We start from the raw sequence: 16,913 nt of genomic DNA on the forward strand, positions 1-16,913 counted from the left end.
TTCAAGGCTATTATGGGCTGAGTGCTGTGTCCCCTTCAAATTCATATGTTGAAGCCCCAACCCCCACGGTGATGGAACTGGGAGATGGAGCATCAGAGAGGTGATTATGCTTAGCTGAGGCAATGAGGGTCGAGCCCCTGTAATGGGATTAGTGCCCTTATAAGAAGAGGAAGAGAGACCAGGGCTCTCTCTGCTGCACACATGGGGAGGTCATCTGAGCACACAACAAGAAGACCAGAAGATGGCCTCCATGGGCCAGGAAGGGGGCCCTTAACAAGAACAGAATCTGAGGGCCCCTTATTTTGGACTTTTCAGCCTCCAGAGCTGAGAAATAAAGGTTTGTTGTTTAAGCCACCCAGATTGTGTGCTTTTGTTCTTCTTTTTGTCACAGCAACTCAAGCTGACTAAGACAAAGGCAAAACAAAAATTTAAGATCTGGATTGTAGCCAGTGTCAAAACTAAATGAATGCACCAGGCTCTGGCAGCTGTAGGGCCCCACAAGGGCTCACTCCTAGAGGTTTTGGGTGTGCATTGCTAAGGGGAAAGAGAAGAAGATCAGGGCAAAGGTGAGCAGAACAGACCTTCTGATCTTGTCTAGATGCCTGGAGACCAAGGAAGAGTCCAGTGCAGGTTCCAGAGGGGAACTAGCTAGGCCTTCTCTACTGTGGGAAGGTCCCCTCCAAAAGAAGTTTCTAAAAACACTCAGCCTCTTAGCCTAGTCCATCATACACAGCCTTATGAAGCCTGCCTTAGCCAAACCCACTTCCCTTGCTTCCATTTTAATCCTACAAAAGAAGAAACTTTGTCCCAAAGGCCATATTTTTGAATTATACCCTGATTGGTTATCAATATATTTATAAAAAAGAAGGATATCCAGTAAGTAGGACATTTTCCCTCTGCAAGAAAAATTACTTTTTAACTCTTTTTTTTGTTTTATACATAAAAACAGCACATGTACGTTGAGGAAAATTTAGAATATGACAGATGACAGAAAGAAAAAATTCAAGTCACTAGCTGGGGAGATACTACTTAATATATTTATTTCACCATATAGTTTAATTATATATGTATTTTTATATAATTAATATATATTAATATTATATGTATTTATGTATAATTAATTCATATTAATATATATTGATACACAATACATATTAATATTATTAATACATATTAATGTATAATTAATATATATTAGTACATATATTTAATTTAAAATTGAATTTAACATACTGCTTTAGGATTTTATACCAGTTTTACCCACTTAAGAAAATAAGCTGAGATACATCATGAAATGATCTTTCATAACGTTATTCTTAACGGTTGCAAAATGAATTTTTGTACTGAGGTAGCATAGATGAACTCATCCTCTATTGGAAGAAACGTAATACTGCTCCTGGTGTTTCATTATTATAAATACACTGCCGTGAATATCCTTGTAGCTAACTGTTTGCTTCCATTATTCATTATATCCTTAGGATGAACTCCTAATAGTAGATTGCTAAAATTAGACTTATTTAAATATTTAACACTTTTAAAATGTATTGCCCAAGTGCACTCTAAAAGGATTTTAACAATTTACATGTGTGCTAACAGAGCTTTTACTACCCCTTCATTTCCATTCAAGAGACGTTTAAATACCAGAAATTGTTGCAGGTATGAGGGCACAAAGATAAAACAAGAATAGTGGAGAAAGGACAGCCTCTTCAATAAGTGGAGCTGGGAAAACTGGACAGGGACATGTAACAGTATGAGATTAGAACACTCCCTAACACCATACACAAAAATAAGCTCAAAATGGATTAAAAACCTAAATGTAGGGCCAGAAACTATCAAACTCTTAGAGGAAAACATAGGCAGAACACTCTATGACATAAATCACAGCAAGATCCTTTTGGACCCACCTCCTAGAGAAATGGAAATAAAAACAAAAATAAACAAATGGGACCTAATGAAACTTCAAAGCTTTTGCACAGCAAAGGAAACCATAAACAAGACCAAAAGACAACCCTCAGAATGGGAGAAAATATTTGCAAATGAAGCAACTGACAAAGGATTAATCTCCAAAATTTACAAGCAGCTCATGCAGCTCAATAACAAAAAAACAAATAACCCAATCCAAAAATGGGCAGAAGACCTAAACAGACATTTCTCCAAAGAAGATACACAGAGTGCCAACAAACACATGAAAGGATGCTCAACATCATTAATCATTAGAGAAATGCAAATCAAAACTACAATGAGATATCATCTCACACCAGTCAGAATGGCCATCATCAAAAAATCTAGAAACAATAAATGCTGGAGAGGGTGTGGATAAAAGGGAACACTCTTGCACTGCTGGTGGGAATGTGAATTGGTACAGCCACTATGGAGAAAAGTATGGAGGTTCCTTAAAAAACTACAAATAGTACTACCATATGACCCAGCAATCCCACTACTGGGCATATACCCTGAGAAAACCATAATTCAAAAAGAGTCATGTACCAAAATGTTCACTGAAGCTCTATTTACAATAGCCAGAAGATGGAAACAACCTAAGTGTACATCATTGGATGAATGGATAAAGAAGATGTGGCACATATATACAATGGAATATTACTCAGCCATAAAAAAAATGAAATTGAGTTATTTGTAGTGAGGTGGATGGACCTAGAGTCTGTCATACAGAGTAAAGTAAGTCAGAAAGAGAAAGACAAATGCCGTATTCTAACACATATGTATGGAATCTAAGAAAAAAAATGTCATGAAGAACCTAGGGGTAAGACAAGAATAAAGACACAGACCTACTAGAGAATGGACTTGAGGATATGGGGAGGGGGAAGGGTAAGCTGTGACAAAGCGAGAGAGTGGCATGGACATATATACACTACCAAACGTAAAATAGATGGCTAGTGGGAAGCAGCCACATAGCACAGGGAGATCAGCTCGGTGCTTTGTGACCACCTGGGGGGGTGGGATAGGGAGGGTGGGAGGGAGGGAGACGCAAGAGGGAAGAGATATGGGAACATATGTATATGTATAACTGATTCACTTTGTTATAAAGCAGAAACTAACACACCATTGTAAAGCAATTATACTCCAATAAAGATGTAAAAAAAAAAAAAAAAAACAAGCACAGAATTTACAGCCCATTTATTACCATGATCAAACCCAGGGATAGAGGAACTGGGATTGATAAATCTTCCCTAATAAACACCAAGCCTGCAGAGTGGGTTCCTGGGTGCCGATCATGCCGCTCAGATGACAAGCAGCCCTTGAGAAGACTCAGTCTTTCCTCCCTGGGTCTAGCCAAGCACCTCAATTAACCATGAGAGATGATCTTGGATACATGTTCCCATTGGCTTCCGAGTGAGTCAAAGGAATTAAGAAAGAGAAAAGCAAAATACTGCAATTCTCTTAATGCACCCTCTTAGCTTGAAATTAATTGAGTCCTTAATGTGAAGTTATTTTCAAAGAGGCTGTGGACAAAAGGAGAAAGCACACAGAACGCCACCGTCACTCATTTCCCACCTTTGATGCCAAGTCGGGATGCTCTTGGGGCACAGGCCCTCTCCGAGAGGACAGAGAGACCAGCGGGACCTCCTTGGTACCACTTTCTAACTGCTTCTGGCATGCATCCTTCATTTCCTTTAAGTGCCCACTCCAGGTGGGCAATGTGGTCCCAACAGAACATCCCACAGAGCAGCTCCTCCATGACAAGGACTCGGTCTACATGCCATTTTCTTCCCATTGCTGATGGGGTGGGAGCAGGGCCCTGCATCTCACCAGCTGGCCTCCACTAGGGCTCACTTCCTAACGACCCGTGATTCCTGAGATCCACTCATGGAAGAAGAGGCTTTTTCTTCTACCATCAAGTTCTCTGTCTCCCTGGGTCAGATGTGGCTGCTTAACATAGAAAGTAAAACATCCTTGCAGACAGCATTTCCTGCCCTGCTGCAGGTGGCTGCTTCTATTTTCTTAAATAGATATATAAGTAAACAAGTTGGAATGGTGCATTTTACTCATTTCTCAAAGTAATGTAAAAACAAAGCCTTAATACACTCCCTATCCACGAGCATAAGCTTTCCTCACCTTGGTCTAAAAATACCAACACTTCTAATACATTCTCTGATTAGACTAATATAAAACTGATTTATATTTTCAGAAGTTAGAGGATGCATCAAAACAGGAAATGAAAAATAAAAGGCATACCTGATAAAAGTTAGGCCAGAAAGTACTGATGGCCAGCTCTGCCCTGTTCCATGTACGGTTTGGGTCTCCAGATATATTCCAAATAGGGTTCCCCAAAGGCCCGTTATTGACCTTCACGTAGACACTGAGTAACCCGGGAGCAGAATTACTCTTGCTGGATACAAAGTAGTGAAAATCAATGCAGTGGGTGTCATTTTCTTTGAGCTGAGGTAAGAGGAGGTGGGCTCTCTGTCCCTCAGATCTCCCAGACGTGTTGACCAACATGAAGGAGCCTGCGAAAAGAAAATCAAAGGACGGTCACAACCGGAAACACTACTTCCTGCTCATACCTGAAAAGTCACCATCATTTCCATGGATCGACACTGCAGTTCCACATATCTGACCTTGGCTTTGAAAGTCCCACCTCTTTCACACCTTTTCATTCCCAAAGTGCTCTCAAGGTCAGTGGGGATGGCAAATTCCCTTGATGTCATTGCAATTAGTTTCCTAAATAATAGGTATATGCATGGTTTGCAGATCTGCACTGGTCGATCTGGTGGTCACTAGCCACATGGAGTTTTTTTTTTAATTAATTAAAATTCTATAATATTGAGTCATATTTTAGATTCCACATATAAGTGATATCACATGGTATCTGTCTTTGTCTTTCTGACTTACTTCACTTAGTATGATAATCTCTAGGTCCATCCATGTAGCTTCGAATGCCATTATTTTGTTCTTTTTTATGGCTGAGTAATATCCCATTGTGTGAGTGTGTGTGTGTGTGTGTGTGTGTGTGTGGTGTGTGTGTGTGTGTATATATAAAATATTATATATACATCACATCTTCTTTATTCATCTGTCAATGGACATTTAGGTTGTTTCCATGTCTTGGCTATTGTGAATAGTGCTACTATGAACATAGGGGTGTATGTATTTTTTGAATTATAGTTTTGCCTGGATATATGCCCAGGAGTGGAATTGCTGGAGCATATGGAGGAGGGTTGGACTGGGAACTTGGGGTTGGTAGATGAAAGTTATTACATATGGAATGGATAACAACAAGGTCCTACTATATAGCACAGGGAACTATATTCAAAATCCTGGGATAAAGCATCATGGAAAAGAATATGAAAAAGAATATACATATGGATAACTGAGCCACTTTGCTGTATAGCAGAAATTAACACAATACTGTAAATCAACTAGACTTCAATAAAAATAAAAAAAAGATGAATTAAAAAAAATTCAGCACTTGGATAAAAAAAAAAGTTCTGTAATAATGAAAGTGTAGGTCCTCAGCCCCAGGAACCACATTTCAAGCACTCAGTAGCCACATGGGGCCAGTTGCTACCATACTGGGCTGCACAGATATTGAACTTTTCCATCATCTCTAAACAACACTGTTCTACAATGGTACCACCACTGAGTAATCACAGACACTCTGAGATTCTCATCTAATCTAGAGAAAGGGAATAGATTGTTCTGGCTTGTGGAATCTTAGAAAATTGGCCTGATGATGCTCCTTGTCATCAATATAGTATGATTTTCTTGCAGCTCAGCACCCATCCCCCCACTACTGTCACAGCTGGCTTCTCCTTGACTAGGGGTGTTCTCATAATGGGGGGATGATGGAGTTTACCGATCAATGGTTGTGCCCATGGGGGACAGTCGTTCACAGAAGTCTCTGTGAGCTCCTTGTTTTCAACTTTTCATCCAGGGCACTAACCCACCCATGAGTGCTGAAGAGTTTCCAGGTGGATTCAAGCTTCCCAGATACCCTGACCTTGGGAAAGGTCACTTGGACCTTCCCCATGCCTAAGGTCACTAGAAATAGCAACTAAAATAAATATATGAATTTTATATATCACATAAAGAAAGGTAAATCAAAATGTTCTAAGATGAACGGGAAAACTGGCCATCAGAAGCCTTCTTTAGCAGAGAGGAAAAAATGTATGGAAATTCTGAGGGGGAAGTACAACTAAATTTGGAAAATAAAGATAAAAAAAATACTACTCAGGGTGGTTGGACTCATGGTTTCTACAGCATGAAGAGACTATTACCCTCAGTTCAGTATTCCTTTAAAAACGTCCCTCATTGTGAACCATAATTTTCAAGGAGGTGTGTGTATGCACGTTTGCGGGTATATAGATTTTAGTAAACAGCCACACATATCTATAAAGATACATACACAATCTTAGAAAAAGTGTGGAAATTTTCTCTCATCTACAAGCTGTGATTTCCTAAACAGCAAAATGAGAAGACTACTTTTCCCAGGGAATTATCAGGAGGACTAAATAAAAACCAGGAATGTAGATATATCCTTTATAAATTAATAGACTATTGTTAAAGGATCAATATTACAAAATGTTTGCTTCTGGCTATTACCTCTCAGGGCCCCTTCATGAGATGAGCTAGTGTTAATGCCATGTAAGAAAAATAGGAACTGAGTCACAGAGAGATGAGGACGCATCTTATCCAGGCTTTAGGGTGAGTCAGTGGCGAAATCAGAACTTGGAGCCTCTGGGTTTCCAGCCCATTACTCATCCTGCTACCCTCCAATAACTCCACATTTCTTCATGCGCCATTTGAGCACATATGGAGAAAACAAACCCTTTCATGACAGTGAAGGAAAATTATGGGAGCTATCTGAAAATATAGCAATTTTTCAAGAGATGAATGTTACACACCTGGAAATATGAAAGTCAAGCCACAAGGGAAGGGTTATTGTGGAACATATATTTCAGTAATAAGGAAGAACTGGAAATGTGATTTAAGAAAGAGTTGGGGACAGAGAGAGGGATTCTGTGACAAGAGAATATCACTGCAGTGATTTGGGTTAGCTATGCTCTACAAAATGTGAAAAAAAAAGCTCTTCAAAATACATAAGGTTGGGGCTTCCCTGGTGGCGCGGTGGTTGAGAATCTGCCTGCCAATGAAGGGGACACGAGTTCGAGCCCTGGTCTGGGAAGATCCCACATGCCACGGAGCAACTAGGCCCGTGAGCCACAACTACTAAGCCTGCGCGTCTGGAGCCTGTGCTCCACAATAAGAGAGGCCGCGATAGTGAGAGGCCCGAGCACCGCAATGAAGAGTGGTCCCCGCTTGCCGCAACTAGAGAAAGCCCTCACGCAGAAACGAAGACCCAACACAGCCAAAAATAATAAATTAATTAATTAAAAAAAAATACACAGGGTCGACCAACCCCATCACAAATTGAAAGAGGACAGTTGGTGTTTATAACATGAGTTAAAAATTGTACTTTGTCGCTCTCAGTAAAATATAAACGTATTTATTCCAAGTTCAATCATTTGGGGCTCTGGCATCTGCAACATAGTTGCAATGTAGAATATTCCCTGATGGGGCTAAGGCATGAGTTGGCCTTGAAGCCAACTCTGAATCACCAAAAGCTTTAGTATTGTCACTCTGCCGAGAATATTACTTCTTGGAGTGTTTCCATCACTTAAACTTGGGCGACCAGAGATGGTAAATATGGCAATATGCATAGGAGAGCAAAAGTAGGTTTCCTGCATCCTGGAAAGTCTAGTTTGGATGACTGGATGAAGAGTCTCTTTTCACACGTTGGTATAAACTGGGTAACATCCTACCAGAGTTGTTTGGGAAATCACTGGGTTTCCCTAAAATACTATTTTCCCCAACTACACAGCCTATCCTTCAATATTTACTCATTAAGCTTCATTCTAGGACAAAATACTAATTTTTATCTTGAGGTCAAGGTGAAACTCAGGCATTTTAAGTTGCAAACACTCAAATGATCCTGATTTTTATACTTTCTCCTTTTTTTCCCCCCTTTTGAACCAGAATACAGTCTATCCCGTTACAAGGCATGTTGCTGCAATGCAGATTAGCTAACAGGATTAGCAAATAGGGGAGTGACATCCATATAACACTAGAGTCCCTTCAGACCATGTGCAATTTTTTGCAAGACATTAATGTCGTAGAGCAATCAAGGCAAATTTTCTCTCCAATAAAGGTCTATGTGATGGCCTTTCGACAAAGGTGAAACTCCTGCAGAAGGGCCTTCACTTAGGGTCAAAAGTGGCAAGAAGTTTAGTGGCTCTACAGAGCCATTCCTCTTCCTGCTCTGTGAGGCTGTCTGGGAAACTGCAAGACCAGATGAAGAAACTGCGACACTTCTGCTCCCCTCCCGAGTTTAGAGAGGAAAGCACACTGACTGATGGAGACAACGAACCCGGGTCATATATTTCAGCTGGCAGAGAGTGGTCTCTACCAGAAGGGAATGACTGACTCCGAGGCCCCCTCTGGTGAGAAGGAGGACATGGAAGCCCTCAGGCACAGGGCGAAGGATGGACCCACAGGGATTCTAAGTGCCAGGCGGAAGTTAATGAGGCCAGGGTTTTTATTAGGGCTGTGACGGTTTCATTGGTCCTCTGGCTACAAAGCTGTGTAGAATTTGGAAAGGGCTGGGGCTCTGCAACCAGACAGCCTGGATTTGGATCCTAATTCGGCCACTTATTGGATGTCACTGAGAAGAGTTAGCTAACGTCACTCTGCCTCAGTCTCCGAAACTAGGAAGTGGGGATAAAATTGTGCCCATTTCAAAGAGGGTGTTCAGTGCACTAAATGAGATGATTCGCTTAGAACGCTTCTTAGAGGAGTGCCTGGTACAGAGTAGCCATGTGCCAAAGTCTGGCCTCGGCCCCCGGTTTTGATCCAAATGTATCTGGTTTTAGCTTAGGGAGATGGAATAGCTGAATGCCTACTTCAAGGTAATTTCTGGCCCTCCTGTGGTCATGAGTGTCAATGATCATGTGATTATATAGACTACATCATCCTTGTCTATTCAGCTTAACAAGGTCAGAAATATTAACCAGGTATGCCGTTCAGATTTCTTTCCAAGATCCAAACATTAATTTTCAGATATGCATAATCATTCTAGATGTAACTCGGAATGAAAAATCTGAGTTGAAATTTTACCAAATCCATTGAGTTATAAATGTACATTTTTTATTGCAAGGGAAAAAATGATAATTAATGGTGATTGTGAAAGCTGTTAGTTGTGTTTACAAAATGAAGTATTAAGAATTTTCAGATAAATAGGTAAATATATTGACTATTAATATGAGTAATAATAGCTAACATATTACATAAATATATAAATATATATATGTATATAAAATATACCAGGCATTCTTCTAAATGCTTTACTTATATTAACTCTTTTAACTCTTACAGAAGACGAGAAACTGGGGTATAGAGAGGTTAAGTAACTTGTCCAAGGTCATTCAGCTAGTAAGTGGTAGACATGAGATATGACCCCCAGGAAAACTGTCTCAGAGTCTGTGCTTTTCAGCAGGATACCAAGCTGCCTCTCAGTATGAAGCATGTGGCACATTAGTTAGATCGCTTTAGGAAGAACATTATACCCTCTTAAGTCTAGATACTATATATACGTATAATAGGTGTCTATAAAGAAATAAAGGCTAATTATGATACATAAACCTGAGGCTACCAGAGAAGAAGACTTGTTCATTACCAGGTGAAAAGGTCCAGGCCACCTGCTGGAAGACAGGGACCCTGGGAAGCAGAGCTGAGCTGTCCCAGCCAGGCCCCAGCTGACCCTGACCTACAGCTGACCACTGATGCATGGGGGAGCCCAGCCAAGACAGCCCCGCACGACCCAGATCACAGAGCCACTCAGCTGAGTCTGGCCCAAACTGCTGACCCACAGAATTGACAGCTACGGGTACTGCTTGAAGACACCAACTTTGGGGACACTGTGTTACATAGCAAAATTTAGCCATTTTTGGTTGAATCTGGATTTTGAACATTTTCATAATTAGAGTTTCATATAATAAAAACAAATTTTAAGCTAACAATATCTAAATGGGCTGAATTTTGGATCATGTTACATCATTGAAAATGCATTACAGAAAATGAATATGTCTTTCTGAGAACATGTTGGACGTGTGATTCAAAAAAGGCTAATAAATTTGAAAATCTAATTTAATCTAAACTAGTTTTTAAAAAATCACTTAAGAATGAGTTTATATCAATATGATGTTTGTGAATCACACATACACGCACATAGTATACATACACACATTCACATACACAAGGAGAGAAAGAGAGAACAGATTTTGCAAACAAAATTAATGAAAAAAAAGTAAAGATGTAAAGCTCATTCAAATTTTCGACAAGAATGGTGCATGTTACCAAAAATGTTCTGTTTATACCCATGGTATCCTTGGATATAACATAACATGTTGAATAATTTACCCACTGTTAGATATTTCAATTATCATTCACGAAAAATTTCAGAAAGAAGCTTTTGGTTTTCTCTCTCAGTATTTCCAACCAGTAGGAACTGTAGTTTAATTAAAATAGTTCAATCTAGTACATCTTGTGTTAGTTTATTAGTTAGGTGATCTAGAAACAAATTCAGATATATTATTCTATCGTTGTATCTCTGAGCTTGGTTGGGTGGAAAATTACTTTTATAGGAGTTCCACTATTTAGCTTTTAGTTGTTTTTGTCCTTCAGAATACAGTATAAATTTTCTGTTAAGACCTAAGGTTTTCAAACAGCTCTCTCTCTCATCTTTCACAGAGTTTTAAAGAGGCGGGTTTTTTTTTTTCCTGTTTCTAGCATATTTTATTTTCCCTTTTAAGTCAATTGAATATAGCTTAAATTCTAATCATTTTAAATTATTCATTTTTATTAAGCTCTTTTCAAAATGTACTCACTTGATGATGAACTGCTCTGCTTATAGGAGAGACAACTGTGTACTTGGGAAAATCCCAGGGGAAAATCTGTATATTAGCAAATTAATAGATAACCACATTTTAAATATCCCTGCAGACTTTTTTCTTTTACATAGAGACCTAGTTCTTACTTACCTGTGCTTTAACTTCTTCCTTTACTTTTTTGAAATAATAAAAGTAACACATACCATTATATAAAAAGTAAAAAAATAAAGGATTTCAAAGGGAAAATTAACCACTTCTCACTCAGATATCCACAAACCTATCCCACTAAAGTCATAGTGTATTTCCTTCAAAATCCTTCTTTATATAGGTACAAACATATATGGTTTTTTTTAGCCTTTTCCTCTGTTTTTCAAAGAATAATAACACTTTCCCCTGGAGTTTGTTTTGTCCCTTAATCAGTAATATAACATGGATAACTCCATGTTATAACGCTTGAGGTCAATACAGACATACAGACCCAGCTCAACCTTTTCAACCTGCTGCTGCTACCATGTATATTCCAATAAAATCCATGTGAACACACTGTTTTTCCATAGAATAGAGCCCTATGAGTCAGGGCGCCGAAAGGCGTATACATTTCTAAGTCTCCAGTGTTTTGATTTATGGGGTATAAATACTAAGCAACGCTCCAGACATGAAAATAGTCCTTTTTTATTTATTAATGATAATCGCCAGTGGTTTACATAGAGTGGTCCTGTCACAGGGTCAACATGAGCAGGCTGGCTAATGTGAAAGTGGGGTTGAGCCCACAGGAAGCTGCCTCTTGGCCTTCTCTGTTCCAAACACAGACAATCACCACGGCTTCCTCTGTTTATTATTATTACCATTGCTATTGGTGGTATTACTGAATATTTACTGAGTACTTGCTATATGCCCCTCACTCTGCTAAGCACTTTATATCCATTCTTTTACTTGATCCCCTCAATAACAGATGGGTGGGGGGAGTACTAGTATCATTTTATATTCAGAAGGGTTAAAAATCTTCCCCAAGGTCACACAGGAAACCAGGATTTTCACCCAGTTAGTCTGATTCTAGAGGTTATGTTTTAGCCCAACAGATAATCGAAATTTCATAGCATGTCACAGAGTGAGATAGCAAAATATTTGTGGCATATGTTCTTTGGAGAAAATTAAAATTAGGGGAACAAAAAATGCACTAGAAGGTATTAGGGTCATCTTTAGCTTTGAATTATAACTCTTAAAAAATAAAATTAGTCGATTCTCAAATCACATGAGCCATTCTCTTATTTAAAAGCAAAATTAAAACCCACCATGTTTCAGATGAAAGTACGGAGCCAAAATTGGTTTTATTATTTTTTCTTAAGTAAACAAGAGTTAGTGACCAAATGCAAAATAAAGAGATGTGAATAAAATCTATTTCTTTAAAAAAGACCAAGGTTCACTGGAAAATACGAATTTTAAATAAGACATTTAATATCATACAAACAATTAGATCAGCCCCTGCATCTCTTCAGAAGCCCAGAGGATATTGTTTGTTCTGGGTGCTTCCTAATGTAATAAAATGATATAATAACAACCATGTGGCTTTACTTAAAAATATGATTTAAGGTCATATTATTCAAAGCAGATGTCCAATTTCCTTAGCTTACACAAGCCTAGAGAAGACAAATACTATCTGTTAAGTGCTAAAAGAGTCTGGGGGTCAGACACAGTTGTGATGTGTCATGGAGTCTGTCAACGGTGCTTAGTTCACTCCGTCTTCTTCCTCAAAAAGAGTCCTCCACCGACCTGTTCTGCCAAGAGTCACCACGAGAATCATTCCTAACATTCATTATTGTACAAAGAATCCATTCATGGCTGCTGGCAATGAAATGGGAAGAAATGTAGAAGAGTTAAAAGTACTGATTATCTTAGGTATTTTTACAAGACTAATTTCCCTCTCACTTAGCCAACATTTTTGTGAATAACTTATACAAGGCATTGCTCTTAATCCAGATGGAGAAACAGACCATGGGCACATAAACATACTGGATAGAGTTACAAAGCAACACGAATATAAGTGAACAATAATATAACTGTTTATGGCACACAGGGGACATATAAGGAAGAGGAGACCAATGACAGTAGACCAATCTAGGGCAGTGATACTACAGAAGCAGGGAAACATAAGAGGGACATTTTGAGTTACAGTCAAAGGAATTTATGTCTGAATGGATGCTGAGAGGCTGAGGAGCTGATGGTGTCCAATATAATTCTGAGCCCAAGTGATGTAGAAGAACAGTGGTTCTATATAACACTGACAATTGAATTTTACCTGACAAAAAGCAAAATAGTAAATTTTGTACTTCTATATCCCCAACCTTGCATATTATCTGGCATATGGTGGGCACTAGATTAGCTGTTGAATTAATAGCCTGAATGCATCAGAAATAAAGAAATGGCAATGGATATATTTAAAATCACTTTATATCTCTTACTGCTAGCAATATTTTTTCTTTAATTTTTTCTCTTTTTCATGTATATAATTAACACACTAGGAAGAAAGAGCAAACTTGAGGTATTTCACAAGTACCTCCACAATACATTCCAAATTTCTGAGCAAGGCATTTAAAGTCTCACCAGTCTACAATTCCAACCTTATCTTCTTCCACTCCTTAAATTTATAAACATGTATTGAGCAACTACTGTGTGCCAGGCACTGTAGTAGGCACCACTGATTCAAAGTTGAGTAAGACTCAAGCCCCATTCTTAATTCTAGTGGGGCAGGAGAATAATTATATTGCAAAGGTGTGAGCAGTGATAGAGTTACTCCAACCGGCAGTCATTAGAGCACACAGAAAAGGAGCACTAAAGCCAGCTGGAGGAGGTGGGTGGTAGTGATGGCTTTGCAACAGAGAAGAGCAAATCTGACTCCATATTGGATCTCTTCCTTTAGCTCTAACCCTTGTGCTCTGTGGCCTGTGCTTATTCATGCCATCTCTGCACCTTTGTCTCGTCAAAGAATGCTATCTATAGCCATAGAAATAGACATAGTAGCCCTTTCTCAAGGCTCTGCCTCTTGTTGGAGGTTTACAGGAACATCATAACCAGACCTACCTGGACAGCTGCAAGAACAAAGGATTATCACATCCCCTCTCGGGTCTGGCAGGCACCAAGAAGTTTACAAACAGCCACACTCCTTCCGCTTTCAGTATAAAAGAAGCCTGAACTCTAACTCGGGGAAGATAGTTCTCTGGGACACTCATCCGCCATCTTCTTGGTCTGCTGGCTTTCTGAATAAAGTCTCTATGCCTTGCCCTAACACCTCGTCTCTCGACTTACTGGCCTGTTGTACGGCGAGCAGTACGAGCTTGGACTCCGTCACCGCTCTTTAGAGGAAGGGCATCTCCCAGGGTGAGTAGTTAGCCAGACCAGAGGTGGAAGCAAAGTAGATGAGGGATTCAGCACTTGTTCAGTCAGGAAACACTGGTGAGATCCCTACAAGTGACAGCCACTGATCCTGGGCATGAGGAAGACTTGCACACAGCCCTTTAGAAACTTCAAGTCTAACACGGTAGGCAACCATAGAATCAAATAATTAGAATGCAAAGTTATCTGAGATATACTCACATCACTAAGTGGTACAGAAGCACTGCAGAAAAGAGTGGCAACTTTGGGATTATTGTCAGGGTAAATTAAGAACTCCAACTGGACCATCACTGGGACATCTTTTTTTTTGAATTTTTTATTTTACTTATTTTTTTATACAGCAGGTTCTTATTAGCCATCAATTTTATCCACATCAGTGTATATATGTCAATCCCAATCTCCCAATTCATCCCACCACCACCCCCTCCACCCCCCGCTTTCCCCCCTTGGTGTCCATATGTTTGTTCTCTACATCTGTGTCTCTATTTCTGCCCTGCAAACCGGTTCATCTGTACCATTTTTCTAGGTTCCACATATATGCATTAGTATATGATAGTTTTTCTCTTTCTGACTTACTTCACTCTGTATGACAGTCTCTAGATCCATCCACGTCTCTACAAATGATCCAATTTCGTTCCTTTTTATGGCTGAGTAATATTCCATTGTATATATGTACCACATCTTCTTCATCCATTCGTCTGTCGATGGGAATTTAGGTTGCTTCCATGTCCTGGCTATTGTAAATAGTGCTGCAATGAACATTGGGGTACATGACTCTTTTTGAATTATCGTTTTCTCAGGGTATATGCCCAGGAGTGGGATTGCTGGGTCATATGGTAATTCTATTTTTAGTTTTTTTAAGGAACCTCCATACTGTTCTCCATAGTAGCTGTATCAATTTACATTCCCACCAATAGTGCAAGAGGGTTCCCTTTTCTCCACACCCTCTCCAGCATTTGCTGTTTGTAGATTTTCTGATGATGCCCATTCTAACTGGTGTGAGGTGATACCTCATTGTAGTTTTGATGTGCATTTCTCTAATAATTAATGATGTTGAGCAGCTTTTCATGTGCTTCTTGGCCATCTGTATGTCCTCTTTGCAGAAATGTCTGTTTAGGTCTTCTGCCCATTTTTTGATTGGGTTGTTTTTTTTTAATATTGAGCTGCATGAGCTGTTTATATATTTTGGAGATTAATCCTTTGTCTGCTGATTCATTTGCAAATATTTTCTCCCATTCTGAGGGTTGTCTTTTCATCTTGTTTGTAGTTTCCTTTGCTTGGCAAAAGCTTTTAAGTTTCATTAGGTCCCATTTGTTTATTTTTGTTTTTATTTCCATTACTCTAGGAGGTGGATCAAAAAAGATCTTGCTGTGATTTATGTCAAAGAGTGTTCTTCCTATGTTTTCCTCTAAGAGTTTTATAGTGCCTAGCCTTACATTTAGGTCTCTAATCCATTTTGAGTTTATTTTTGTGTATGGTGTTAGGGAGTGTTCTAATTTCATTCTTTTACATGTAGCTGTCCAGTTTTCCCAGCATCACTTATTGAAGAGACTGTCTTTTCCCCATTGTATATCCTTGCCTCCTTTGTCATAGATTAGTTGCCCATAGGTGCGTGGGTTTATCTCTGGGCTTTCTATCCTGTTCCATTGATCTATATTTCTGTTTTTGTGCCAGTACCATATCATCACTAGGAGATTTTAAAGCACCACACAAATGCAAATAGTGATCATCCTTATCTTGGAAGATGGAGGAATACTTGTGATTTGCTTTATTCACTGTGCAAACGTTAGCAGGATTAACCTGCAGGCAACAACTGAAATTGAGGTGTGATTGGCCCACACAAGGAGCAGTGCTTCCATGGCTGTTTCAGGCTGTTTCAGGACGTCTTTCCAGGAAAGCAGCTGAGCTCTTCCAGAAGCAGTCGTGGTTCACATTAAAACGCTTTGTTCTTTACAGCGTGGTGTCTTGCTTTTACAAAACTTCTTTCAAGAGCTGCATAGCTGCCTTAAGTGGTCTTCCAGGGAGTTGAGCTCAAGTCAGATACTTTAAAACTAACCATTACTGTGAGGGGTTTGAAAGCTCCTTTACCCCCATGGGAGTTAATTGCCAGAGAGGCAGTTCTTTTGGAGAGCATTTTACAGAGCATCTTTAAACCTTTTCATTAGGCAGAATTACTTCCACACCCAGAGGAGAAAACTGAACTAAAGGCAAAAAATACTTAAAAATTGTTAAGGAAAAAAATCTTAAATGGGTTTTATCATAGTTTCAAATAAAAATTAATTGGTTGGTTATGGTTACCAAGGAGGAGGGGGTGTGGGGGAAAGATGGATTGGGAGTTTGCAATTAGCAGATGCAAACTATTATATTCAGAATGGATATGTATAGCAAGATCCTACTGTATAGCAGAGGGAACTATATTCAATACCCTGTACTAAACCATAATGGAAAAGGAAAAAAATAAAAAATACAATGAAATCCAAAAAATCATTCAGTTGGTTTAATATTTAAAATTATCCATCAGACTTTATATTTTGTAGGTGGACAGAGAAATGAAGAGATGGGAGGATGGGTTATCACCTATTTAGAAGTGAGTTATAGATCAGCAACATGAAAAATTAA

At 39.1% G+C, this 16,913-nt stretch overlaps 1 protein-coding gene across 3 annotated transcripts in view; it reads right to left on the reverse strand.

Annotated features, from left to right (window-relative positions):
* The window catches only part of PTPRM (protein tyrosine phosphatase receptor type M), a 759,871-nt gene that overhangs the window by 474,553 nt on the left and 268,405 nt on the right, over positions 1 to 16,913 (reverse strand). For all 3 annotated transcript variants that reach the window (XM_060119604.1, XM_060119603.1, XM_060119605.1), the window contains exon 3: positions 4,195 to 4,466. In XM_060119604.1, coding sequence (XP_059975587.1) covers positions 4,195 to 4,466 — 272 coding nt within the window. The remainder of the gene's footprint in view (positions 1 to 4,194; positions 4,467 to 16,913) is intronic.

The sequence above is a fragment of the Mesoplodon densirostris genome, chromosome 15, assembly GCF_025265405.1.
Source record: "Mesoplodon densirostris isolate mMesDen1 chromosome 15, mMesDen1 primary haplotype, whole genome shotgun sequence".
Lineage (NCBI taxonomy): Eukaryota > Metazoa > Chordata > Mammalia > Artiodactyla > Ziphiidae > Mesoplodon > Mesoplodon densirostris.